The following is a 27,461-nucleotide window of genomic DNA, read 5'->3' on the forward strand; positions in this document are numbered from 1 at the left end:
TCGCCTTCTCCCCTCCCCTCCTTTTTTTCTTTTTGGTTTTGTTCTTGGATTGGATTTCCTCGCCTCCGCCGCCGTCTTCCTCCTCTTCGAATCGGGGGCGGCCCCCGCCCTGCGCCTGCGCCTGGATCCGCCCGGGAGCGATGGCGCGGCGGCTCCGGTTGGGCGCGCTCGCGCTCGCGCTCCTCTTCGTGTCAGGTAAAACCGCACCTCGGCCTGGCAAATCGTGTCTGCTTTTTTGGTGCCGCGCGTCGTACGATCGTCCCGTCCCGTCCCGCGGAGTTGTCTCGGCGATGGTGGGGGAGCCATGGGTTTGCGGCTGATTTGGCGTTGTTGCAGCGGCCTTGCTCCCGGCCGTCAGCGCCGACGCTGGCTACGCGCGCTGCGAGGGGGTTGTCAGGGGCTGGGCGGGCTCGGTCGCGGAGAGCGAGGACAAGGATGGGGACAAGTTGAGCCTCAAGGATCTGCTCTTCTTCCTTCACATTCCCAGAACCGGTGGCCGCACCTACTTCCACTGGTACGCAGTCTGGGGCTTCTACAGTTGCAGCTGTTTGGTTCATCGTCATCTAGGATGCATTTCTCTGATGTTTGCTGTTTCGGCAGCTTCCTGAAAAAGCTATATACCAATGCTGAGGAATGCCCGCGATCCTATGATAAGCTGCGGTTCGACCCGAGGTAGGAATGCTTGTTCTCTCCTCTGTCCAATTGTACATAAGCCAAATGTTGGCTAGCGAGATAAGAATAAAAACTAGATTGTCTTTTGTGTAGTTAGTTACTAAATTTCTTGTTTTAGACTGTGCGTACTCTCCTATTCAGATGACATTGCGAAATTGTAAATATCATACGCATTTTCTGTGGCTTAATACTGATTTAGAGTATTAACATTCTTAGTGCTTACCTAGCTGAAAGCAGTACATCTTGATGCCTGTGGTTTCAGATAGTCTACCTTTAGTCCTTTACACTGATTAATGCATCCAATACATTGTCACCTTGAGTAATGTAATTAACAACAACTCAAGGTGAGGTCGGATATGTAATTACTCATTAGTATTTGCTGTACAAGTTGAGTTGCTTCATATTTCTGTTTACATTAGATGATTCTGCAGAGTTACTGTTAGTAATGATATTTATATATCTTCATGTCAGCCATCCTGATTGTAAGCTGGTTGTTAGTCATGATGACTATAGCTTCATGTCCAAGCTGCCAAGTGAGAGGACTTCTGTAGTGACAATACTAAGGAACCCAGTTGATCGAGTATTCAGCACATACGAGTTCTCAGTTGAAGTCGCAGCCAGATTTCTTGTGCATCCGAACTTAACATCTGCAAAGTTAATGACTACCCGTGTGTTATCAAAATCTCGTGCTGTAAGTACATTGGACATATGGCCTTGGAAATACTTGGTCCCATGGATGAGAGAAGATCTGTTTGCCCGGGTATGTTTATTTATTTCAGTCATTTTTTTGTAACAGTAGGAAAACAGCCAGGAGAAAATATCAGGCCTGCCTTTCTAGATATAGGAGGTCCAAAATCTACTATTCACCCGGACAAATCAAACAAACGCATTTTGCAATATAGATAAAGCAGTTGTTCCATTCTAACAGTTAATTGAACTGCTGCAGCACTGAGTGAACTTTATACTTGAACATTGAAAGCCATCCAGGATAGTGAAGTTTCCCTAGTCAATTTTATTTAACTTCAAGTGTCTAAGCTATTGCTGCAGTATTTTGAAAATGTTCACTTAAGATAAACCCCTAACTTCGTCACCAGTAGGGTTTTGACTTCCAAGTGGGATTTCTTAAACTCTGTAACACCTGGACATGGGTTTTAGTGTTTTAGTTCTGCTGTTAGTTTGCACCTCAATTGATGTGAATGATCAGGAATGTAGGGTTTAAGCATATTTGGAATCAAGAAACACATAGCTACCATTACTATGATGTTTCCATTGCCTGACGTATGTACCAAGTACTAACCTGTTTTTGCAATAAGATAAAGCATATTGTTCATTTGCAGAGAGATGCTAGGGGGATTGATAATGTGAGAAGTGCCCATAGGGTTAATGCATATGATGTGGAGGATATGGTTATGCCATTACACCAGTACATTAATGATCCTGTTGCGCATGAAATCATTCATAATGGAGCTACCTTTCAGGTATGATGACCTGTTTTATTGCTATCTCATTATTTTTGTGTACCATCATTGCCTATGCCATTAGTTGGTCACTATCTCTGATGCATCTGTATTTCTCAATCTATTGGAAACTTTCTATGTGAAATCTCTGAACCTGAGATATTGGTCTGCCTGCTAAGAAATCGTGCAGTAACACTAGCTGTGGTGGTGCATTGGTAGTTCGCTACTATTTGTCAAGTTTCTATATGTTTTTTTCTGAAGGTGAAATATTGTCATGTATAAGCCGATCATTAAGTGCATATCTTCCTGTTATGTCTGACGAATGTTTTCATGCCTTTACAAGTTGCAAAATTAAGTTATAGATGAGAAAGCAGTAGCAAAATGTGAGGAACTTAGAAAATTTTAATTAAATGCAAAGATTTTCTTGTGTAACCATAGCATGGTGCAACTGTGTAACCATATACGACTTTTTACTATTTGGAACTTGCAAGTAAAAGTTAGAACAAATGGTCATAAATTGTGAATAATATACTTCAACTATTTGGCAGGTGTCCTTAGGATAATGGTCTGTTTGGTTAGAATAACCAGAAGTTGTGCACTTTTTTCCATTTCAATGTACATGCCCCCCCCATATGCCATTATCCATCTTTGTAGCAAGAGTCAAACCTGTGTGCTTAGTAATTCAGTTGCAAATATGTACTCAGTAGTCAATAGAACCACCATGTTATGTGCCCAATCAATTTATATGCTACAATTTTGTTCATATAGAGTGCTGTGTCCAGATGATTTCCAACTTCAACAATCTGGTTGCTAATTTGTTTCTGTTTCTCATGTTTCTTTGCAAGATTACTGGGCTAACAAACAATTCTTACTTCAGTGGAGCACATGAGGTTCGGCACTGTGTCAGAAAGCACCCTGATCTTGGTCATTTTGTGCTTCAAGTCGCTAAGGTATATATCGAACAGATAGATGTTGAGAAAAACTGCAGACATGTGCATTTCATTAGTCAAAGCTCATGAACCACTATTGAACTATTGGACATGCAAACCGTTACTGCATAATGGCTAATTGTGATATTTCCTGGAAACAGACCATGATACTAGATCGGTGCATTATTGTATTAACCATGTCATATCTATTTCCTAATCCAAGTTAGGTTTCATACTTCCTACCAAAATCAATGCCATTGTTTCAAACACAGAGCAGGCTGGACCGTATGCTATACGTAGGACTTACAGAGGATCATGAAGAATCTGCGAGATTGTTTGCTCATATGGTAGGAGCTCAGGTGCTTTCACAATCTGGAGCACTGAATTTAGATATAAAAGAAGACCAACCCAGTGAAAATGGTAAGAGACCCCATTATCTTGTAGCCTTACTCCTTTATATAACACTAGCAAAATGCCCGCACACTGTTATGGGATTAAAAAAATCCCATTGACCAATTGCAAATAAGAAAACTATTTAGAACTTATTTTAAAAATCAATTATCTTTTTATCTTTTTTTTCAACCATTGCTTTTGGACCATTAAAACCAGAGGTTAGATGCATAAGATATTTGAATGCAAAAATGGCTTCAAGCAGGCCCCATGTTCAGTTCATGGGAGTTGGTGTGAGTGGCAGACTCACCACCACCTTTCCTTTCTTTTAAAGTAGTATAGATACTTTTGGAAAACATAATTATGCAGTATTTATCTATGTTTTTTAGAGTGAAGGGGAAAACCAGCTAGTTTTATTTATCGAATCAGAATAACATGAGAGTAAAACTAAAGGACCAGACATCCCTGTATGAATTAGAAATGCATAGCTCGATTTTGTGGGTTACAGCCTATGCTGAAAGAAAAAACCAGTGGACTATGATTCCAGGAAGTTAAATGCTGGTACATAACAAAACAACATAGAACTCAACAAAGCTCAGCAAATAGAAAGAAGTTACTTGTTAACTACTCAGCGCATAAACAGCATATGCATGCTACATCGTGTCTGGAGTAGCTATTAAATATGCCAAGAGATGTTTTTTTTACCAAAGCAGCAACTCAATAGAATATAAAGAAAACAACAGCACTTGTGGTGTTATGTCTGTTCTTGGTGCATTTGTCTGATATCATTGTGCAAAAAGAAATACTTAGGTTCTAATCTCTATCTTATTTGCTCCCACAGACTCTCGCTCATCCACACTGGACCCAGAGGAGGAAGAGACAAATGAACATCTGGTAATTGGTTGATTAAACTTTAAGCTTCACTTTGTGTTAATTGGTTTTGCACGATAAAGTGGTTTTAACCTTTAAATCTCTGCTCATATTTTTGTTTTGATAGAATAGGACCCATGGCTTGCAAAATAACAGAGCTCTGAAAACCGCAGACACTGGGAAGGATGATCATGGAAAAGGAAACGTAATACAATCACTCAAACTGTTCTATTACTTACATATAGTTTGTTATTATATGTTTGTGATCTCAGTGTGGTGCTATTGCCAATTCCAGATGACTGTTGGTAAATTGATGGAAGCTTACGAGGGATGCATTTCAAAACTGCGAAAATCTCAATCTAACCGTCGTAAAATCTCTCTGAAAAAGGTGGAAGAAGCAAACTTTTCGAAGGAGGTGAGTACCAGAGGGGAATTAACTTCCTGTAGTTGGTAGATTGTTCTTGATTTATTTCCTTAAATGATTTCCAAATTAATTTGTTGTCTCAGTTGAATTCCATTAATGTGAAACTTTTTTTTCATAACTTTTCTTATTCTGTTTATTGCATGTCCTAGGCTACTGTGCCCAAAGCCACACAATTATTGAAAGATAATATCTGTTATGGTATATATAGTTCTGTTATATAACCAAATGCCACTTCAACTTGGGATTGTTTGAACGTTGTTTCTAGCTGATATGTAGAGTGTGCTACCTAATTGAATATTTTCAATGTTGACATTGCAAATGCTGTGGTTTAGTGAAGATTGCATGTTCTGTTTTCAGGCACGACAACAGGTACCAGGGGCACTTTTGGAGCAAATCATGTCACTAAACAGCCTTGACATGGAACTGTATGAGCATGCTAAGAAGATATTTACACAAGAACATCTTATGCTAAAAGCTCAGCATTCCATGGTTGCACAACACAAGCAATTACCAGCTAAGAAGGTTTGTTCTTCAGTTATCTATTTTAGTGTGAGAACTAACCTGTCCTACCAGAATTCAGAACCTCAGAACATGTTTGCTAAAAGCATTATGAAAGCTCCATGTGATTCACATAAACCATCTTACCATCGTTACCAAATCATTTCATTGTGTTATGCCCTCTAATTGATTCTACTTAGTATAGCTGTCTATATTTCTAGTATTTTATGAATGAGCATTGCAAGTGAGAGAAATGATAAAAAATACAAATAGATGGGTGCAATGGTGCATGCTGTTATTTTACCTGGTACTAACAAGGTTTGAGCCTTCTGCGTCCTTGCTTTGATGATATTTATTTCTTTTCATTGGAAACAACGTAGATTTTTATTTAATTATTTATGAAATAATATTAAAAGTAACCCCACCTCTTTTGTACACAATATGGCACTTTTAGCCGCATCTTTGCTGGGTGGTTTGGTGTGCATATGTTGTCATGCCACCTCTTGTAGTCCCACTTTTGGTGGATGCAAAACACCCCAAGGAATGTTTCATGGAAAATTAGTTGCAGGAGGGTTTATTTTAAATATTTTGAATCTTCAACCAAATAAAAAAATGGCACCTAATTGTACATGTCTGTTTGCTTCATAAATGCCAAAACAAAAATATGTAGTTATTTGTGTCCATTTGTTCATAGTAAGCATTTATTCGCATATTCTAGCTTTCTTCTGGTATATTATTTCCAGTAATGTAATAATGCCAGGGTTATCTAATATTATTTCCCCTCTTTCAGGGCTGGGTAGCAACGGTCTGCAGCTACTGGAGTTGCTCTCCTTGGAAGGTCGTACTCTTTGGTCTTGGGGTCACCATAGCCATTGTTCTTATCACATTTGCTTTAACAACGAGGAGAAGAACGTTTAAACTTAAGGTTTGATGATGATCAGGAAGCGGCCTCCCGATTTTGATGTACAGCCTGAGATGTTGCCCAAAGATTAACCTTTTCCTTGGGGCAAATATGTTGCATGCGCAAAACCATCACATATACTTGCAACCATGTTAAACATATCTCATTGCTAGGGTGGCTTTTACCCAATGTGATCAGTCAATCCACAAATTTTAGGCCATTTTCTGTTCGTATGTATATTTGCCTTCTGACCTAGGTTGAGTCCTCTCAAGGTGTTAGTAGTTGACAATTGCCACAAATGAGCAATGAAACATGTGGTCGTTTTGGTTGAGAAAAAGAGAGAAGATATACAACTTTGAACATCTGCAGGAGATGATGAGATTGTGAAATATTTTCTGTATAGCAAAGGCATCAATCATTTGCACTGGATGTGCAAACGTCAAGCATAACGAGTAATTGGGGAGGAAACATTTAATGTATTATATAGTATTAGCTGCTAAATAAAATTATTGAAATGAACGATGCAGAGTGTTACCAAAATGTAGATACAGGGATGCTCAGCTGCTTCTACCTCAATTCAGAATGAAAAGAAAATCAGCTGCTTCTAGCAAATCAGAAGGAGCAAGAAAAATACAATCTCCATTTTATATTGTAAAACTTTTTGGTTATTCCTAGATTTATATGCTAATCAATCTATATTGTGTGTGTGTGTGTGTGTATATATTAGTATGCATATAAATATAGACAATGCTATAAAGTTTTATGTAGGATCTTTTTTTTCTAAGTCAGTGTTGTTCAGACTTCAGAGGATGCTCCTTACGCGTACTCCGTTACAATATTCCATTTGTCACCTATGACTCGTGGGTGGTTTGGATGCGCCTTCACGTAGGATGCCACCTTAGTCACCACAGATAATATGATCTCGCCAAAGAACTCTATCTCCTTCAGCTTTGCCAGATTCTCCAGACCTAAAATCCCATACCTGGGTTCTTGCAGAAATGACAATGTCAGCCTCTCCAGATTAGGCACTGAACCCCCCTCAAAGAGCACCTTCTCAATCCTCTCCAGGTTATCAATGATCAACAGCTTGAGCTTCGCAAATTTACCAGGACGAAAAACTATGCTCTCATCAGCATATGATTTGTAATAGAGTTTCAGGCAGAGCAGGTTTGGCAGGTCTCCAAGAACTCCTATGGCCTCGGCATGGAGCTCAGTGTGACGAAGAGCAAACCTGGATACGTTTCGGAGCGATGATATCCATGGAGGTAGCTTGTCCAACTTACCACCCAGGCTAAAATTAGTTATGAATAAAGGAGGTGACTTGACAAAAGCCAGGTTGTCCAGTGATAAGCTGTGCTCCTTCTCATCCAAAATGTGAATGGATAGAGAACGAAGAGGGCTAGGCAACTTGCTCAGAGAGTCAAGGAATGCATCCCAGTTCTCTTCCACGCCACGCAAGAGAACATTGAGCTTTGTCAGATTTTGCAGCAGGCCAATCTCCCGCAGCACTGGCGATTTATCCTTCACCAGTATATGGACAAGTGATTGCAAAGCCGTCATGTTCTTGACCACCCCAGTCGCCACCTCCAAACCTGAAGATTGTCTCAAGAACTTCACACTGGCTGTCCTTGTAAGCTGTACCTTGTGCCCCACTAACAAATGCTTGAGATAAATCAGGTTTCCTGCACTAGCTGGTAGTTTCTTGATAAGTGTTGCCCTAATGTCTAGTGTCTCCAGGTGTTTCAGATTTCCTACTAGCCGTGGTAATTTGCACACATTGGTATTTCTGAGGCTTAGGTACTTCAGCTGGAAAAACCTGCACATACAATGCAAAGTTTCGTTACTCAAGCAGTTGCAGCCTTGCAAGTCAAGTACTCTTAATAACCGTAGTTGCCGAAAGAACAATGGGACTTCCTCAACGGAAGCAGACATTGTGAAGGAGCGAACATGAGATACATTGGCACTTGTTTTTTGAGACGAATTGTAATTACTGTGAATGGAGAGGCGACGGATTTTGTCGTGGGAGGCCAATGTACTTCCATTGTCACATATGAATGATGCAAAGTTCTCCTCAATTGACCTGGACACAATGACATCTAACATCAAATCATGAACTCTGCAGCTCCTCACCTTACCAGTCCAATCAGTTCTCACTGGCTGCACAATGCTTCTAGCCACAAACTCATCAAAGTAACTTTCTGCAAGCTGTTCCATGCTTTGTCCGTGCCTTTGGCTGACGAAACCTTCAGCTATCCACCTTCTCACCAAGGGCCCCCTCTTGATCACATAATTTTCAGGGAAAATACTTAGATACAAGAAGCAGGCTTTCAGATGATAGGGTAGATCATTGTAGCTCAAGGATAAGACTTGTTTCACTCCTTCCAGGGTGGGATTGTTTTCAAGTTCAGATCCTAAGTTATTACAAACTTTCTGCCACTCCTCCTTGGTCCTATTTGTCTTGCTTGCAAGAAGGCTGCCGATGTTCACTATTGCTAATGGCAAACCTCCGCATTTCTTCAAAATGGAATTTGACACTTCCTCTAACTCATCACTTGGTGGTCTGTTATCTGCAAAACCAAATATCTTCTTGAAGAACAGTTCTCGTGATGTCGTTTCTGATAGTCGCTGGATATTGTAAATCCGATCTTGGGGACGAGAACAGCATGTGTTGGCAACATCTACATTGCGGGTGGTTACTATTATCCTGCTACCCTTTAAGTTGTCAGGCAATGCACATCTTATGCTCTCCCATGCCGATACAGTCCATATGTCATCAAGGATCACAATGTACCTAGAAGAAACAATTCAGTAAGCTTGATAAGAGAAGATTAGCTAGAAACCAAAAGGTAGTTTTATTTTTTCGTTGTCTTAACTGCTTTGGTGTCACAGGGTAAAAAAATACCCAGCACTAAAACGCCTCCTTTTCATTTGCATCGGTCCAAAAGGGAAAACATAAAACGAATTGCAAAACAAATAGGTGAACAGCCCTTCATTGTAGCATATATACTTTTCTCCACTGGATAATGTAACTTATGTGGATCTTTGTTATACTTTTCAGGTACATGCCATCGATAGTGGAACTTCAGGCATAGAATACTACAAAGGTACATGCCATAAATAAATATAACAAGGGTGCAAAAAAAATCAGGCATAGTTCCATAAATAAACATTATGGATGATTTCTCCATCACATCTCGTAAAACTAATTTTCTGACTTTGAATGGTTCACATGTGAATCCAAACCATTAAAGCAATTCTAGGAAATCAAGACTCGGTTTGCAGGATGGCCTTGCATTTTGCCAATGGAGGCTTGAGCCAAATGCCTGTATTTGATTAGTCCTACATGAATAACTGGCTTTGTCTGCAGCCTGTTGGTTATGTATTCTACTCCCTTTTGAACTCTGTACCATGATTTATTTAATGGAAATAAGAGGGATCTCCTTATAAAATGGAGAAGGTCCTACATTTAAGTTGAACACAGTTATGTTTTGGCAATAAATACACAATTTCACATTACATTGTCTGACAGTTAAATACATCCAGCAACTACCTCAAACTGAATACCAACTGCTACCCAAAAGAATCTGTGATGTAGGAAACAACGTCCCAATAAACTACCTCTACCCTCCCCCCTCCCCCTTTTTTTTCAGGATCTGTCCAAGGCTCTTAGCCTTTGTAAATATTGCTGACTCCTTTCTATCAATATAACACCAGCCCAAGGCTGGCTCTGTTTCAAAAAAAAAAAATAAATGTATCCCTATATACAGAGAAGGATGCATATGCTCCAATTTAAGTTCAGATAATATATTCCTCGAACGATGCAAATAGATGCTCAATTTGACTTAAAATAGGCCCCGAAGACTGCCATGTGATGATGTTCCACACCATAACTAGGTATCTCTCAAAAGAAAATCTGTATTTTTATTAAAGCACAAAAACTCACTACCAGGGAGAAATAACAAAATCTCAGACATACCTTTTGTCTTGGAAATACCTCCTGAGATTCTTAGTCAGTACGGCAATCTCCCACCTTTCCATTCCCTCCAGGTAGTCCTCTGAAATAAGGCCATTCTTGCCTCCTGCTATTGCCATCGCCTTGTGTGGCTCCTGGATCAGCTCCCTTAACATGTGCTGAAAAAGTGCCCTGATGTTGAACGTCTGTGAAACAATGAACAATGGACAGCACTCAAAATCAGCACTTTTCACCACAGGGCTCCCACACACCATCCTTGCCAGAGTAGTCTTTCCAAGGCCACTAAACCCAACGATAGCAAGCACGCGAAGCCGAATGTCATCTTTCATCAGCCAGCTAACAAGCTCATCCCTAGGCTCATCGATGCCAACCAGCTGAGCCTCCTCCGCGAAGAGAGCATGCAACTGTGGATCCAGATGAACTGAGGCGTGCCTGGTGAGTCTTGGATGCACTTCTTGATGTGTGGCCTTTGCTAGCTCCACCCCATACCGTGAATGCCGCTCACCAACATCCTGAGCACGGGCCTTCAGTTCTTGTAGTTGGACAGCAATGCGGTGATGACAAGCTAGCTTGCGAAGCATAAATATGAGCTGACGAAAAAAGCCCATTTCTGATGACTCTCCTAGGTTATGGATGAATTCGTCAATACAATCCTCAGAGTCATAGGCAATCTCCCTCACCTGCTTCATCCAGATCCTAACTTGGTCGTCATAGATCTCTGATATGGTGAGAGTGCGTAGGAAGGCATTCATGCACTCGAGCTCATCCTTGATGTATTGTATCTCGCCATGGACACCCCGCACCAGCCAAGTCTCCTCAGATAGAAGGCAACCAAGCTTGCACAGCAGGATCCTCACTGCACCCTCAGTCAAACTAAAGACAGCACCCTCCATATCTTACTATGGAGCATGCAAATGGAAATGCTGCTGCTGTTGGAGCTAGGTTGCTTAGGTTAAATATGTAAGGCATTTGGTTAGCTAATGGTGGCAGAATAAGATCATTCCAAAATTCAGACCATGGTTTCATTTCTAGAAGACGTCATTGCATATTGCATGAAGGGAAATAATTTAGATTGCAGTGTTAGCTGGTGACACGCAATGACAAGGAGACCTGTGGTCCACCGCTGATGGCCAACAGAACCCTGAAACATGTTGACATGGCAACTTCTGAATTTCTGATCAACTTAGTTTGCCAGTTTGATAAGCAAAATATGATATTCCTGTGGTAGTGTGGTGCTTAACTATATCATAAAAAAGCTATAACTCACAAAAGCAGTCAATCAGTAAGAGTGACTCATTGCTGTATGTATAGGTAAGAGGATAAGACAGCTTAAAAAATGGTAAGATCCAGCAATACTTAGAGATGGTATAAAAACAGTGGAAAATAGTATAAACAAGTGATACCTAGGGTTTATTACATTCATAATTAGATGAAAGGGTGATCGAAAAGAGATATCTTAGGATAAGAAGCACTAAAAAGAGGACAAACAACAGCTAGGTAACTCGACATTCTGACGACACTACAACTCACACTAGAACTCACATTTACAGGTCAACAATCATATTTCTTTTTGATGAATAGCTCAGTACGATTGGTAAAATATTTCGACCACCTTGTTACATCTGATCTATGAGATTAGCGGTGCTACTTGTTTTAACAATGTGAATCTCGTATAACAGCATATATAAAGCAGAAGGAGAAAACTATGGTAGAAATAAGCAGAATGCACACTAACATAATCACCGAAAGGATGTGGCGACAGTAAAGCGAGAATTATTTAATAAAGATGAAATACAAGTCAAACTATTGAACCATGTAACGTAGCAATAATTGAAACTATTAGCTAGTTTGATACCATGAGCCGCTACGGCCATATATGCAAGTGGAGGTAAGTTTCCCTGGGAGAAAAAGGTTAAGGGAAGTTAACACAAGAAAATAGTGGCAGGCAGGAAGCAAGCTACTGATGTGGTTCATATACTTTACAGCTTAATATGCACCAGTCATAATTGTACAAATAAAATATCAAATGGTTAAAGCATGAGTGTTCCCTTTGTAATTTTGTATAACCTACAGTAAACATGAAAGAAATGTGATGCTGACATAAACGCAGAAAGGGAAACAAGCAACCATTTGAAAAACAGACACGTATCATCTTGACTCTAGTGTTTGAGTCTTCTTTCTTAAGTTTTGCATATGAGATGAAACCAAGCCAAAGATACCCAGTCCTGTGAAAGAGACACCACGAGCTCCATGATTTCATCTGAGATTGCAAAGAAAGTTAGCATGAAAGAAGGCAATCAAGCACCTTGGATTGGGAAGCACTCCAGCGAGCTGACTCGACCGGGACACAGGAGAGCTTGGTGGTTGTGCAAGGATCGACGAACCAGCACGATCTCCTCCCCCTCGTGGAGCATTCGGTGCAGCCGCTCGCGGACACTGCCCAGAGGACGCATTTCATCGAACACATGGAGCGCATATACGCCCACCCCGCGGGCGCGCACAGACCGATTTGCCAACACCTTCCCGGGGGCTTCACCCAGCTCCCCCGAACCGTCCGCGGATCCCATTGAGTCTGTGCGGGCATCCGGCCGGAATCTCTACCGGCACGTACTCCGGCGCCGCCATCGCCGGGCGCCGGCGAGGCGGCTGCGGCTGCGCGTACCACGCCCTCTTCTGAAAGTACGTTACGTGTAAGGACGCGTACTACCAAAAGCCGTCATCATACCATGGCAGGCGTCTTCGTAGTCTCCGCATGATAATGGAATCGTCAGGAGACGTCTTCCAGGATGCGCCTTTTTTTTATTATTATTCCTTTGACGCGGGGATGCGCAGATATAATTTTTTGAGTGACAGCTGTAAATTTATCATCGGTTTGAACTATTATTCGAGTGACATACTTACAATATAGAAAAAATAAGTGACATTTAAAAAAACATTTTAAAACATATTTAAATTATATAGAATATTTTTTGTTGGTCCTTTGTTTTTTCTCTCTTTTGCATATACATCAACGGATATGGCAACTATGGCCACGGCCGCTCTATTCGTTCATTGGTGTTGTCCTAAATGATGCCGACATATAATATATCTCTAAACCAAATTATGCAAATGATATTTTGCTTAATAACATTCGGAGCATGATATATGTAGACAAATTTGCAAATGAGATATGTTTAATAAAATTTGCAAACGGTACTATTCATTAGTGATATTCAGAGCCAGAAATTTTAACGGATACCTGTAAAATGATGGTTTGTGCAAAATGGCATATCAATAAATGACATTCAAAAAAATTATAGATATCTAAACCACCATAACTTTCACTTATGACATACCAATTCAAAATATGTGGAGAAACCTATTAGCATTTTTACATATGTTCATACTTTTTGACGAAACATGAACAAAAATTAGCACAAAACAAAGATCTACTGGAGGAAGTTAATTTCTCATTTGTCGTGATCATAAGTGCTTTTGAAAGCAGAGGATAGAATCTATAATCTGAAAAGGCCTTGCTGTTAATTCGAACTACCAACGAACTCCTGCAAAACATAGACAAATATAAACAATGATCAGTTCATCGTACTATTAGAGAACTAATATAGAGGACCTGGAATTAATGGAGACATTATATTAGCTCTACAATGGCAATAATCTTAAAGGTATTTACCTCATTTACATTCCAAGCATTGAAGCTTAGGAAAGCCTTAGTGCATCGGCAATGCTATATAGAATAGACACTCTAGACCAAAAGGTGCATGTAATATAGAAGGAATTCAGCTAATTTTAGGCATACTTGTACTAATACACCCAATTCTTCATTATTACTACTACCATAGTGTTCTCTTCCTATCTCAGTGACATAGCTAATCCCAAAACTTTTTCTTGATTTTTTAGAAGTAAAAAAAAAATCTGATCTTCAATATCCTATTAAGGGAAATTAAGCAAGCCACGCAGATAATATAATATATGCTTATGCTTACATGCCAATATTTAAATTTTAAAACTTAAATTTAGAATTGATTATGGGATAATCTTTACTTTTGGATCACTAAGAACACATGTAAAAAGTTTACCTATAAATTATTTTTAATCGTTAATAAATCGTTTCACTTCTGCTTAATTTGAAACACCGTACTGCAAATTCAGGACAGAGACAGCATGCAGAGATCCTCACCTCTTTTCAATTTGGTGATGTTTTTTTTTGTCACCCAATTTGGTGACGTAAGAAGGTCTGCATTTACATGATAACACAAGGAAGTTTCTGCATAGTTCCTGGGAAGCAAACAAGTGCATACGTGCAGTAATTGGCCCATTATTAAATTAATCACTTTCAAGTTTTCAACTAGTACTGATGTCTTGACAAGCCAACTCAGCTTGCCTTCTAAGAAACACACACTCAAAACTATCAATACCCAATGTCCATCTGGGTATGCTACACTTGCTGTATTGCTTAAAATAAGAAATGCAGACTAGTTACAACACACAGTGACACAGATACAAGCATTACCCAACCAAAACCAAACAGGCTTCTAAGCATTGTTGTTCAGGTTTGCTCTTTAAGCGTACTCCGTTACAATGTTCCATTTGTCACCTATCACTCTTGGGCGGTTTGGATGCGCCTTCATGCAGGATGCCACCTTAGTTACCAGAGATAATATGATGTCGCCAAAGAACTCTATCTCCTTCAGCTTCAGCAGATTCTTGAGACCTGTAATCCCATCCTTGGGTTCTCGCAGGAATGCTATTGTCAGCCACTCAAGATTAGGGACTGAACCCTTTTCAAAGTGCACATGGCGAATGTTGTCCATATTATCAATAACCAACATTCTGAGCTTCAAGAATTTACCATGAGCAAAAACTATGTGGTCATCAGCGTAGGACCTTTGGTAAAGCTTGAGGCAGAGCAGATTTGGCAGGCCTCCAAGAACTCCTATGTCCTCAGCGTGGAGTCCAGTGTCACGAAGAGTAATCCTGGAGACATTTCGAAGTGACGATATCCAAGGAGGAAGCCTCTGCAACTTGCCTTTCAGGCTAAAATTTCTGATGAATAGAGGAGGTGACTCGACTCTAGCTAGATATTCCAGTGATGAGCTATGATCCTTCTCATCCAGAATGTGAATGGAGAGCGAGCGAAGAGATCCAGCCAACTTTCCCAGAGACTGGCCAAATGCATTCCAGTTCTCTTCCACACCGCGAAACAGGACATTAAGTTTCCGTAAATTTTGCAGCTTCCCAATCTCCCTCAGAACTGATGACCGATCCTTGACCACTATATGGGCAAGTGATTGCAGAGCCGTCATGTTCTTAACCACCCCAGTCGTCATCTCTAAGCCTGAGTCCGGTCTGAAGCACTTGACACTGGTTGTCCTTGTAAGTTGTACCTTGTGCCCGACTAACAAATGCTTGAGACAACTGAGGTTGCTAGCACTGGCTGGTAAGTTCTTGACAAGAGTAGCCCTAATGTCCAACGTCTCCAGGTATTTCAGATTGCCAAGTAGTCGTGGTAATTTGCACACATTGGTCTTTCTGAGGGTCAGATACTTAAGCTGGGAAAATTTACAAATATAGTTCAGAGTTTTGTTGTTCAAGCAGCTGGAACCTTGCAAGTCTAGTACTCTTAGCAGCCGCATCTGTGGAAAGAACATTGGAACTTGCTCAACGGAAGCTGACATTGTGAAGGAGCGAACATGAGATACGCTAACACTTGTTCTTTGCAACGAATTGTGGCTGTTGTGGATGGAGAGTCGACGGATTTTGTCATGTGAAACCAACATGTGTCCATTATCACCCAACAAGGACGCAAAGTTATCCTCAAGAGACTTGGAGATAATGACTTCTAGCATCATGTCATGAACTCTGCAAGTCTTCACCTTGCCACTCCAATCAATTCTCACAGGTTGCACAATACTCCTGGCCACAAATTCATCAAAGTAACTTTCTGCAATCTCTTCCATGCTTAATCCATGCCTTTGGTTGACAAAACCTTCGGCTATCCACCTCCTCACCAAAGGCCCCCTCCTGATCACATAATTTTCAGGGAAAATACTTAGATACAGGAAGCAGGCCTTCAGATGGTAAGGTAGATCATTATAGCTCAGGGTTAAGACTTGCTTTGCAACTTCCAGGGTAGGATTGGTTTCGAGTTCAGAGCCCAGGTTGTCACAGATCTTCTGCCACTCTTCCTTGGTCCTATTTGTCTTGCTCGCAACAAGGCTGCCGATACTCACTATTGCTAAAGGCAAGCCTCCACATTTCTTCAAAATGGAATTTGAGACTTCCTCCAATTCATCATTTGGTGATATATCTGCAGAGCCAAATATCCTCTTGAAGAACAGTTCTCGTGATGCAGCATCTGATAGACGCTGCATTTTGTAAATCCGATCATCGGGATGTGAACAACACGTGTTGGCCACATCTTCATGCCGTGTGGTTATTATTACTCTGCTACCCTTCTTATTGTCAGGCAATGCACATTTGATACTCTCCCAAGCTGATATGGTCCATATGTCGTCAAAGATAACAATATACCTACAAGAAAAAAAAAACTTATCATTAATAAATATCTCATAGATCTTGTAGACCATTTGGCATGATGAATAAAGAGAGAATTTCTTACATATAGAATTAACTAGCTCTATTTGATTTAGAGGAGTGAATACATGAACCCATGATTAGGAAATTAGGGCTTTAGGGATGATCCTGATTTTAAGGGAAATATATATGAAGCTTAAACACCTTTATTTGAAAAAATACAAAATACTTAGAGGCCTTATCTCTTGGCTAACAAAACACTTTCTGGTTCCATACCAGTTCTGTATCACATCCAATGACAGTTATTTACAGCCACTGGAAGTGCTATCAGCCGTAATCCTTGTACACAGCATAAAACATGGTAATACGGGCAACAGTAGGGAACAGCATGGCATGTACTTTTCCATATCCTATGTGCAGAAGGACAGCAAATGTTGTGCACCCTCTATTTCTCAATTAGACAACCTTTCTAAGTGAGCAAGAGATAATTGGAAATCAATGGTCAAGAACTCAAGATCTGATTTTAAAGTGTAGGACTAAATCCTCCTAGGTAATTGCTGAATTGAAGTAAAAAAGGTGCATAATTGCCTTTGGTTGTACTTTCAACAAGCATGTATCAATCACCTGGATATATTCAACTACCAGGAAAGTAAAACAAAAAAAAAAAAACACTTAGTTACCTTTTCTCTAGCAAATACTGCCTGAGTTTATCAGCCAGCGCTGGAACTTCCCATCTTTCCATTCCATCCAAGTTGCCATCCATGGTATAACCGTGCTTGCCTCCTGCTACAGCCATTGCCTTGTTCGGACGCTGGATCAGTTCCCTTATCATGTACTGAAACAGAGTCCTGATGTTGAATGTTTGTGACACAATGAACAATGGACAGCACTGAAAATCAGCGCCCTTCACCATTGGGCTCTCACACACCATCCTTGCCAGTGTGGTCTTCCCAAGGCCACCAAAACCAACAATAGCAAGCACACGCCGGCAAGGATCCTTATCCATCACCCAACGCACAAGCTTATCCCTTGGCTCATCAAGGCCCACCAGCTGTGCCTCGTCCGTGAAGAGAGCATGCAACTGTGGATCAAGATGACGAGATGCATTCTTGCTAAGCCGTGGGCCTGCTCCCTTAAGTGTGGTCTTTGGCAGCATAACTCCATAACGTGAACGCCTTTCACTGACCTCCCGCGCACGGGCCTTTAGTTCTTGTAGCTGCATGGCGATGCGACGGCGACAGCATAGTTTGCCAAGAATATAGATCAACCGATAAAGGAAACCAATTCCTGATGACTCACCAAGATGATGAGTGAACTGGTCAATGCAGTCCTCGGCATCATAGGCGATCTCCCTTACCTGCTTCATCCAGATTCTCACTTGGTTGTCATGGTCCTCCAACACAGTGAGGTAGCGGAGGAATGCATTCATGCTCTCGAGCTCATCCTTGATGTATTGTATGTCTCCATGGACACCACGCACGAACCAACTCTCCTGGGAGAGAAGGGAGCCAAGCTTGGACAGGAGGCTCCTAACTGTGCCCTCAGTCACACTAAAAATAGCACCTTCCATGTCCAACTATGAGCATGGAAATGCAGATGTTTCTGCTAGTGCAGTTATGTTCCTTAGGCTACACAAGCACACATATATATAATGCATCCTGTAACTCAATACCAAAGTGATATCAGCATAAGAGCATTCGAAACCATAGTTCCTAGTCACTTCCAGTTCTCAATAGGCTACATTTGGACGCTAGAGTAATAAATTGCAACAGGGGAAATCACAGTGTTAGCTGATGACAAGGCAATGAAAAGGAAACTTCAAGTTCAAAAGGTGATGGCCAGCAGGATGGCGAAACCTATTAACATAGCAACATGAATTCTGCTCGTTTTTTGTATTCTCCTTGACAATATATGATACTCCAGAGGAATTTAACAACACAAGTGTCGCTGTCCAGATGATCCAATTCACACTTCCAGTATCACTATATACAAGCCACCTTACTGATAAGGTAAGGATTGTTCATAATCTAACAAGGTGCAGAGAAATTACCCATTAGAAAAACATAGAACGCAATAACCCTTAAGTGTTAAATATTCACAATGACATGGAAGGGTGACTCGGACCAAAGATGTACAGACAATATCATAGATCACCTTGTAAGGAATCTCCAAAAGCAAAGAGTGCAATACCTAGCAAATTCAGCAATATCACAAGTCAACGCTAGAAAGGATAGCGCACTTTTATCGTGGATAACCTGGTAATTAAAGTTGGCAAAAAAAGAACTCCATACAATTCAGAAAGACACCAAACTGCCTGAGCGAAATGCTCCACAAGTATGTCCATCCCAATCAGTTTAGTGATGCCGCCCATATTAACTAAGCGAATCTCCCTCTTAAAAAAGTGAACCCCAGGTAACATCCTCTAAGATTACTGGGACAGAAGAGGAAACGGTCAGATCATGCCAACCGTACAACAAACAAAAAAAATCGCCATCAGTCAAGAAGTCCTACAGCTAAGCAACTTAAAATAACACCAGTCACCATCAAACAAAGATGATTTGCTTCCTGTCAGACGTGGCAGCCACAAAGCACCTAAACTGCTACATAAGATAAGGGGTTTGGTTGATAATATGCTTAAGGATTATTTGAACCATATAATGACGTAGTGATAGCCACTTTGATACTTTGATATACCTAAGTGCCAAAGACTAATGTCAATTCAAGCAAATATAGTCTAAAAGAGTGACGCTACTTGAAGAGGTTCCATACTATTGCTTAGCCTAAACTGAGCAGGCTCCAAATTTAATAGCAAATGGTGTGATTATTTTATCTGTATCTAGTTGTAGTTTGGATATGAACATGGATCAAGGGGAGAAAAGGAAAAAAAATGAACTCGCTCAGCATTTTGGATGAGCCTGAAACCAGCATCGAACAAGCAACAGAACAAATCAGAACAGTGTACTATTTGATCTTCTCCTTGAAGATTAAACTAATAAGAGAAAGCATCTCCATCCTTGCACCGATGGGGTGATTAGTTCGATGCTTCCCTTCCAAGAGTTGAAACATTTGCAAATTGCAAATAGTTGGCAGGGATCGCTACGCTCTCTCACCTACGTCGACGCGTCGTCAGCGCAATGAACTCACCACCGAGGAATCCCTCCATCGCAAGTTCGCAACCCATCTCCATATCGTGGGCTCGGTGAGGCATTTCATCGAACACCTCAACCTCACACCTCCACTGCAGCCTGCAGGGGAGGTTGGTCCAGTTGACGCCAGCGAAGACACGGACCATTCGCCTCAGCTCAAAATCCCCCCGCGCCCCTTCGCTCGCCGCAGATTAACCACCACCATTGCTTCGCCCTTCACCGATCATCCCCGCGGGCTTCGCAAGCTCCCCCCGCTCACTACCATCGGGGAAGCCCCATTAGAACTCAGTCCATCCCACTACACCAGCGCGCCATCCTCCGCCTCCACCGTCCTTACGTGCTGCGAGCCTGCGATTACGGCCACGCCTCCTCGCCGGCAGGCTCGCCCAATCGCGGCACCCCCTCCGCCGCCGCTGACCGGATTAATCCGCGGAGAAGCGGGGAGACGAAAACGATTGAAGAAACCCGGTAGATTAAGAAACCATTCTCAACGAAAATGGTACAAATATATCGAAACATAAAAAACGAAATAGACGGGTGTGAGGCAGGGTACCTTACCGTTACCACCGCGAAAACCATGTATCGTGCTCTTACGGATCCCGCAAAAGCCGTAAAAACTGCAACGAATTAAAAAAAATTGAATTCAAAACCGCGCGGTTACCGCGCGATAACCGTAGTATAAGTACGTGCTGAAACAACGCATGCAAACGACGGAAACCGTGGTTTCTCGCATGGTTTTTACAGCCAAAACACGGTTACCGCGAGTAAATCGTGGGTGTGACGTCAAATTCAAAAAAGAACATTAAAAAATCTTGAAAAATACATGAAAAATAGGAAAATATTTTGTGACTATATTTGTGAATTGTGACATAGGAAAAATAGAAAAATATAACATGTTTTAGAGAAAACAAGAAAATTTTCATATGACCTTTTCTGAATTCTTGATATTGCAACATACAAACATACACCGTCATATGACTCATATCACCCTTCACCAAATAATTCACGCCAATAACAAGTAATAACTTCATTTTGATTGGTGCGTCACAACTATAACTACTACCAATTATTACTAACACGCACGTATAATTTTTGTTCATACATATTTTCTATATATCCATCGTTATATATTTGTATTTCAACATTATATACCTTAATATCTAGTGTAAATTAATAATGACTTAACAACAAAATATTCTTAACCATCTTCCTATAAAATATTATTTGCAATAGACTATTTTTTAATTTTGTTTCCCGAAATTCTCGTTTAATTACACCGAAAATACATTTTTTCATAAATTTCTTTGACAAAACTACATTATATATTAACATATACAACATATACATTTTTTATTAAATTTCCTCAAATTTTTTAAATTCTCCTCAAATTTAAACTCGGTTACCGTGGTTTACCGAAACCATACCTCCGCGAAGAGCGCGTTGCTGTGGTTTCGAAAACCCTGGTGTGAGGTGTCTACTGAAAGCCGATAATCTTAACACTAAAATCTAGTTTACCATAGCTAAATACTACTATCTCCGTTCATTTTCACATTATAAAATTCTCACGCTATAAGATGTTTTAGTTTCCTTAAATTCATCTATAAACCAATATTATTTATATATATAGTCTTTATTTTTTTCAATTATATTATCATTCGTCTTATTTAAAAATTTATATAATTATAAATTATTTGGTTAGGATTTAATTTATTACTAAAAAAATTTAAACATGATTTATAATTTTTAAATATTTGGTAAGTCATGGTACGATTTGAAAATTTTCAAAATATATCAGTTCTTTTAAATAGAAATGGTAAAAAATCCTTAAAAAATATGATGATATATCTCGATAATCGCAACATATATCATAATAATCATGACACATCAGATGGTTTCGGTCTAAAAAAGGGTTTTGCAAACCCTGCTATAGCATCGGCCTGCTAACAGCAATTCAAGATAGCACCCTCTCTTTAACAGGTAACTTCAAAATTTTGGGGGGCAAAATTCTAGAAGAAAGCAAACATTTCTCTTCAATCACAATAACAGTAATACCCTGGTGAGATTTGGTACAAAACTTTAAAGTGGATACAACTAGCTCAGCTCACTACAGCATTTGCTTCAAAAAGCTCACTACAGCAGTATTCTTATCCATCCTAACTCCAGGACGCTTGGCCAAGCAAGCTGCACTAAGAAATTCCCAATTTCTTATTTCCGTGCCAATCAGATTCTTGGTGCTGCATTACATATCGAAATGCATTTCAGAGAAAAGGATCACAATGGCATAAATAAACTAAGCGGATGGTGAAGATAAAAGATAGATAAACCGAAATTGCCACCAGGACAAAATACATTACCTCCTCCAATTGTGGCTTCAGGAAGTCGTTCTATCGAGTACCTGTGCCGAGTGATATACATGATTGGAACACCAGGAACCTGCCAAATTCATAATATGAATATGTAGTTAGCATAGAAGCAAGGCTGCTGCGATGTTCAGGTCTAATTGCCAGCTGTAATATACCTTCCTTATCCTCCTTTTCAAATCTCTATCACATGTTGCAACAATGTAGCACTTGTGCTGGCACAGAAAACATGCAGTTTTAGCACAACCGACTTTTTTTACACTCAAGGTAACATAATCCAAATTATTATCACAGCATTATAGTTTTGAACATCCAAGGTCAACCAGCCTTAATCAAGTGATTACCAAAAAGGTAAATGGAAGAAATCAAAATGAAGAATGGAAATTGACGAGATTAACAAAAGTTAATTCATACTACAAAAGGATAATGCTTAAATTCTAGCAACTTATACTCTTTTTCAAGAAAACATGGGAAGGAGATACATGTCTGATGTTCTCTACTACTCAATTAGCTCATGGAGGAATTGCAAGTACCATCAAGTCACTCAACATAACTAGTGTGAGTTGTCCAAAATATTGTTAGCACTCGCACACATAAAGGCTCGATTCAAACAATAAAAATTCTACAATGAGGCAGAATTATACCTGAGTAACCCTCTCTACAATACAGTCATCAGCATAAGTTCCCTTGTGTGTACATGCTAATCTCTGGAACCTAGGGTCCTTTGCAATTCTGTAAGAGGCAAGATAGTATTTATTAATGGATGGAAATTATAGAAAAGATATATTATAGTGTCAAAAACTAGTGAGAACTATCTCCAACTGAGTCTTATATGCATATAAGACGATAACTACAGATACTACGAAAGAGCAACATGATGAAATCACCCAATTTTGCAAGAAGCAAAGAAGATAACTAAAAGAAATGAATTAACCAACTATCATAGATAAGTTATTATTGGGCATGAACAGACCTCAAAGCTATACGATACTTTTGCCCCAGCTTTTCAAGCTCAGCCATAACACAATCCGTGATGCATGGCGTACCTTCAACAACAAGATGGCAGAATTTGTCAGTAAAGCCATATGCAATAGATGCTAAAAAGAATGGTTTAATTCCTAGGAAGGTACATGCTTACATTTTGCATAAAGGCAGTCCATCATTCCTTTCTCCAAATCCAACTGCATAGGTGCAAAGAAGCATTTAGCCATAAGGATGAGCTCACTGAAACTGTCAGTTAGTTCCATTATCAAGTATGTCTAATGTCTACATATCAAACCCACATGAAAGAAATAAACTCTGAACAAGAAGAGACATAGCTAGCGCTTGCACCAGGGATGGGAAAAGTCCTAGAAATGCAAGATTTATGTTTGTTTTAATATAGCTAGTCACTTGATCAGCACTTACCCTATATAAAGCCTCATAATCCACTTACTTGTCAATGTAGTTCTAGCATCTAATAAGAGTAAGTAGCTCCAAGTTGGTCATGAACCTTCTTCCACACATGTTACCCCCTCTAATATTGTTCAGTACGCACACTTATGGCCACAGAATTTAAGTAGTCTGTAATTAAATTGGAGATAGAGTAGTTCTACAGCCTATATAATAGAGGTGATCATAGTACATATTGGTTAAATTTTGATTTAAGCATTGTGTTTTTGTTGAGATTTCCATCGGTTGATTGCTCCTTTTCTTAACCGAATCCACTAAGGAATTTTACCAAATTTTGGCGTTAACAGTTTTATAGGTACACATATGAGAGGAATATTGCGTATACAGCAGCTGGGCTTCACGGAACCATTCAATGGATAAACAGAAGAACATATAATTCAAAGCCTCAAAGAACAAACCTTGTTCTGGATGGAGAAGTTGATGAAGTTAGTGTCCACAATAACCCGGTATGGCGGCCCAAGCGCTGTGTTGTAGCTGAAGAACAGCGCCGAAGATATCTGAGGCCTACAAACATTAAACCAAAAGGGCTTAATTAGTCCAAATATCCAATCATTCAAACACTTGCATAAACGAACCCCAAAATGCACTCACACATTCCGCCCGAGCTTCTCCTTCTCGCTATCCTTCTTCTTAGGGTTCAGCACATCCTCCTTGTACCTAAACAACACAAAATACAAAAAAAAAAAAAATCTTAGGGTCGCAAGAAGAAAGAACAGAATCGCAGAAGAATCAATTGAGGAGAGATGGTTTCCTACTTCTGGATGGTCTTCTTGCTGATGATCTTCTTGACGGCGGCGAACTTAGGGCCCTTACTCTTCGCCCTCCCCATCGTAAGAATAAAACCCTAGAAACACCAGCACTAGAATCCGCAGTCTGCACCGCGAGCGAAGTGGGGCCGCCTCCTGAAGGGAGTAGAGACGAGGGGGCGCGAGGCAAAGCCGCCGAGGAGCCGGGCCACCTCCTGCTGCCCGTCTCTCCGCCGTCAGGGCGTGAGGCCGCGAGGGGCGACGGCGACGGCGACGCGAGTTCGGGGGGAGACTGACGTATTAGGGTTGGCGTGGTGAACTTGATAGAATAAGTCTAACTTACATACCTCCTCTATTTGGGCTAAGCCTTATATGGCTAATTAGTCTATTTTGTGTCCCTTACCTATTTTTGACCCGGCCGTGCAGGGTCGGCCCATCGTGCCAAGGAATCGGCCTAGTAACGGCCCAACTTTCGGGCCGGGCTGCAAAAGTTTCAAGCTCTTGGGCCGTGGGATCTTAGAGCATCGTGCGTGTCAGCGCCGGCGGCTTTGGTCTTTTTCTTTGGAAGGGAGAGGCGGCGGCGCGGCGATGGCGGCGGCGGCGACGCTGCGGTGGGTGCTGCAGATGCACCGGGACGTGCCGCGGGCGGCGCGGTTCTACGCGGAGGGGCTTGATTTTAGCGTCAACGTCTGCACGCTCCGATGGGCGGAGCTCCAGTCCGGGCCGCTCAAGCTCGCGCTCATGCACACCAACGACAGGTCCCGACCACTTAGCTTCCTCTCCACGTATTACGTTCATGCTAGTTTCCCGGGGGTTTCGGGGGTCGATTTGATGTGAATTCGGAGGTGTGCGACGCAATGCGGCTGGGGTTGGATGCTGGTGTGGGGTGGCTGCTTGTCTCTTCCACGACGTCGTCCATATGTTTGTTGAATTGCCTGTGCGGAAGCAGCGGAACACGTCGTTTGTTTTGCTCCTGAAAAAGCTACATATGGAATGCGGCGTTACCTACTACATAATGTTGGAACTAGTGCGTGCAATGATAATTAAAAGATCATGTAGTCCTTCATTTGGTATGTTGGTGGAAATTCTTGGTCAGTGGCTATAAACCTGGTCCAATTTCAGTAGTTTCATTGTGGGTAGCAGCTCAGTTAAGTTAGCGGGCAAGATGGAGTGAGCATTAAGCTACTTGTTTTCAGGCACTTATGTTTTCCCTTTGGAAATGCAGTAAATTAATCTCGTTGTGTTGTTCAGATGTGCAGATCGATGTTGGTGCCCTCTATCCTTAGGAAACAGTCACGCTTAAAGTTGCTAGTGGACATCGCAAGTTTATGCGTTTTTAGTGCAAGGATCTTGTTTCCTCTATTTGTTTGGGTATGCCTACCCTAGAATTGATGCTTTAGTGTAGTACTCCCTCTGTTCAAACAAATGAAAATGGAAGAGTACATATCCAAGATCCATCGTGCCCCTATTGCTTCTCTTTCACATGTAGAAGTGTTGAGTATGTTAGGGTGTTGATTGGTTGTTTTTCCTTACCATGCTGAGTGATGAAGTACTGCCTAGTAGTGTAGCTTTAAGTTTCTATTACATATTATTTCTCGTCTCATCGTTGCATTTCCTTTAGCAGAGGCGTACATACATAAGACATGTGCTATGATGATTTGAGATGCTCAAGGGATCAAGCATCATATGGATGCCAAAACATACAGCAGGAAACTTTTCCGTGACTAGATGATGTTTTTAAAGAACTTGTGGTCTTTTAATTCTTAAATCAGTCTAATTTAGTTTGTATTCTTTTACTCTTGTTGTGTAACTTTGATATATGTCTATACAGAATTCAGAATATTCATGGTAGTCAGAATGTCAGATAGCTAACTATGGTAGCTTTAAGATCATCCCATATGAATATGAGATACAAATGCATTTAGTTCATGTTGAGATAAACCATATGTTGAAAAAAAGTGGCACTTTTGCAATTTGCCAATGTAAAACTTTAGTGTTTGTTTTAGCAATGGATAATCTAGTAGTTTCTAGGTTATGATGTGTTTATCTTTTTTCTCGAGATATTATGGCATCCTTCCGCAGTCAAACAGAACTTGGAATTCTTATCTGAAAATTCATATATATTTGCAGTAATCTTGCATCGCAGAGAGTATATTCTTCGATGCTTTCATTCACTGTACCAGACATAAACAGTACAGTCACGAAATTATTGTCGCTGGGAGCTGAGTTGGATGGTCCCATCAAACATGAGATCACTGGAAAGGTATCCTGCCAATAGCCCATAGTTACAGTACATGTTTATGTTCATGGTTTCTTGGTAACATTTTGTTACGATACTAGTTTTCCTTTTTATACAGGTTGCAGCTGTACGATGCATCGATGGGCACATGCTTGGCCTTTATGAACCAGCATGAAGAACCTACACTACAATGTACATAATGAAATATTCTTTTAATTTCTTGCAGATGGTATGTTTTATTTATGTGACTGAAGATTTTTACTTAAGCAACGAGGGCCTACAATGTCTTGATCACTCTGAAAAAGTGAAAAGTTAAGAGAGATCAGATGAGAATTGAAATGCTCTAGCTCTTTCGCCACCGTTTGCCTGGTACTGCCTGCCGTATTGCACTCGTTAGACCCACACTGTCATGGTTGTGCTTTGTAAAATGGCCTGAACTGTCGTTAACATGGCAGTGTTCTCATGTAAGTTTGCAAAATCTAATGCATGGAATATTCAATTTTTATTGAAGTCATGATAATGTATCTATTTTGAGCAACTGACATAGGGGTGAATAATGAGTCAACTTGGCTTGTTAAGGCCCGTTAACAAACTATATATCTTATATATCTCATTTAAATCATGTTTATCTAATTTATAAATTTGTCATTTTATCATACATGAATATAAGAATAGACACTAACTAACAAAGAACTCACTAAATATAATACATTGGATATGATTATAGGGCTAAGCACTAGTTAACAAGTTCTAATATATATAAAAATATAGTGATATTTAGTACTAACGAACAGCTTCTTGGTTGGCTTACAAGCTAAAATTCTAGCTCGAGTCGATCACACGATAATTGAGCTTTTTATCCTGCCCTAA

General features: G+C 40.5%; 5 protein-coding genes across 5 annotated transcripts; 2 read left to right on the plus strand and 3 right to left on the minus strand.

The window, feature by feature from the left end:
• Positions 1 to 14: 14 nt before the first annotated feature.
• On the plus strand, positions 15 to 6,494 carry LOC102703043 (protein-tyrosine sulfotransferase). The gene is made up of 12 exons (XM_015837970.2): positions 15 to 195; positions 337 to 514; positions 601 to 672; positions 1,144 to 1,432; positions 2,010 to 2,150; positions 2,975 to 3,079; positions 3,331 to 3,478; positions 4,290 to 4,342; positions 4,446 to 4,523; positions 4,614 to 4,733; positions 5,100 to 5,264; positions 6,031 to 6,494. Exons 1-12 carry the CDS (start codon positions 141 to 143, stop codon positions 6,169 to 6,171), a joined length of 1,545 nt encoding a protein of 514 aa, XP_015693456.2. The 5' UTR covers positions 15 to 140; the 3' UTR covers positions 6,172 to 6,494.
• A 387-nt stretch (positions 6,495 to 6,881) lies between these two features.
• On the minus strand, positions 6,882 to 12,767 carry LOC102710411 (disease resistance protein Pik-2-like). The gene is made up of 3 exons (XM_006655750.3): positions 12,420 to 12,767; positions 10,118 to 11,255; positions 6,882 to 8,932 (listed from the first exon to the last, which is right to left on the minus strand). The coding sequence occupies exons 2-3, from the start codon at positions 11,005 to 11,007 to the stop codon at positions 6,958 to 6,960; spliced, it is 2,865 nt and encodes a 954-aa protein (XP_006655813.1). The 5' UTR covers positions 11,008 to 11,255; positions 12,420 to 12,767; the 3' UTR covers positions 6,882 to 6,957.
• Positions 12,768 to 14,380: 1,613 nt separating this feature from the next.
• LOC102710703 (disease resistance protein Pik-2-like) lies at positions 14,381 to 18,245 on the minus strand. The gene is made up of 2 exons (XM_006655751.2): positions 17,329 to 18,245; positions 14,381 to 16,645 (listed from the first exon to the last, which is right to left on the minus strand). The coding sequence occupies exons 1-2, from the start codon at positions 18,216 to 18,218 to the stop codon at positions 14,674 to 14,676; spliced, it is 2,862 nt and encodes a 953-aa protein (XP_006655814.1). The 5' UTR covers positions 18,219 to 18,245; the 3' UTR covers positions 14,381 to 14,673.
• A 3,560-nt stretch (positions 18,246 to 21,805) lies between these two features.
• On the minus strand, positions 21,806 to 24,667 carry LOC102710987 (rRNA-processing protein FCF1 homolog). Its single transcript, XM_006655752.3, has 9 exons — positions 24,362 to 24,667; positions 24,198 to 24,263; positions 24,005 to 24,110; positions 23,293 to 23,335; positions 23,128 to 23,200; positions 22,799 to 22,886; positions 22,313 to 22,369; positions 22,149 to 22,227; positions 21,806 to 22,028 (listed from the first exon to the last, which is right to left on the minus strand). Exons 1-9 carry the CDS (start codon positions 24,433 to 24,435, stop codon positions 22,015 to 22,017), a joined length of 600 nt encoding a protein of 199 aa, XP_006655815.1. The 5' UTR covers positions 24,436 to 24,667; the 3' UTR covers positions 21,806 to 22,014.
• A 236-nt stretch (positions 24,668 to 24,903) lies between these two features.
• On the plus strand, positions 24,904 to 27,123 carry LOC102703316. The gene is made up of 3 exons (XM_006656599.3): positions 24,904 to 25,110; positions 26,483 to 26,615; positions 26,710 to 27,123. The coding sequence occupies exons 1-3, from the start codon at positions 24,941 to 24,943 to the stop codon at positions 26,764 to 26,766; spliced, it is 360 nt and encodes a 119-aa protein (XP_006656662.2). The 5' UTR covers positions 24,904 to 24,940; the 3' UTR covers positions 26,767 to 27,123.
• The last annotated feature ends 338 nt before the right edge of the window (positions 27,124 to 27,461 follow it).

Source organism: Oryza brachyantha, chromosome 6 (assembly GCF_000231095.2).
Source record: "Oryza brachyantha chromosome 6, ObraRS2, whole genome shotgun sequence".
NCBI lineage: Eukaryota > Viridiplantae > Streptophyta > Magnoliopsida > Poales > Poaceae > Oryza > Oryza brachyantha.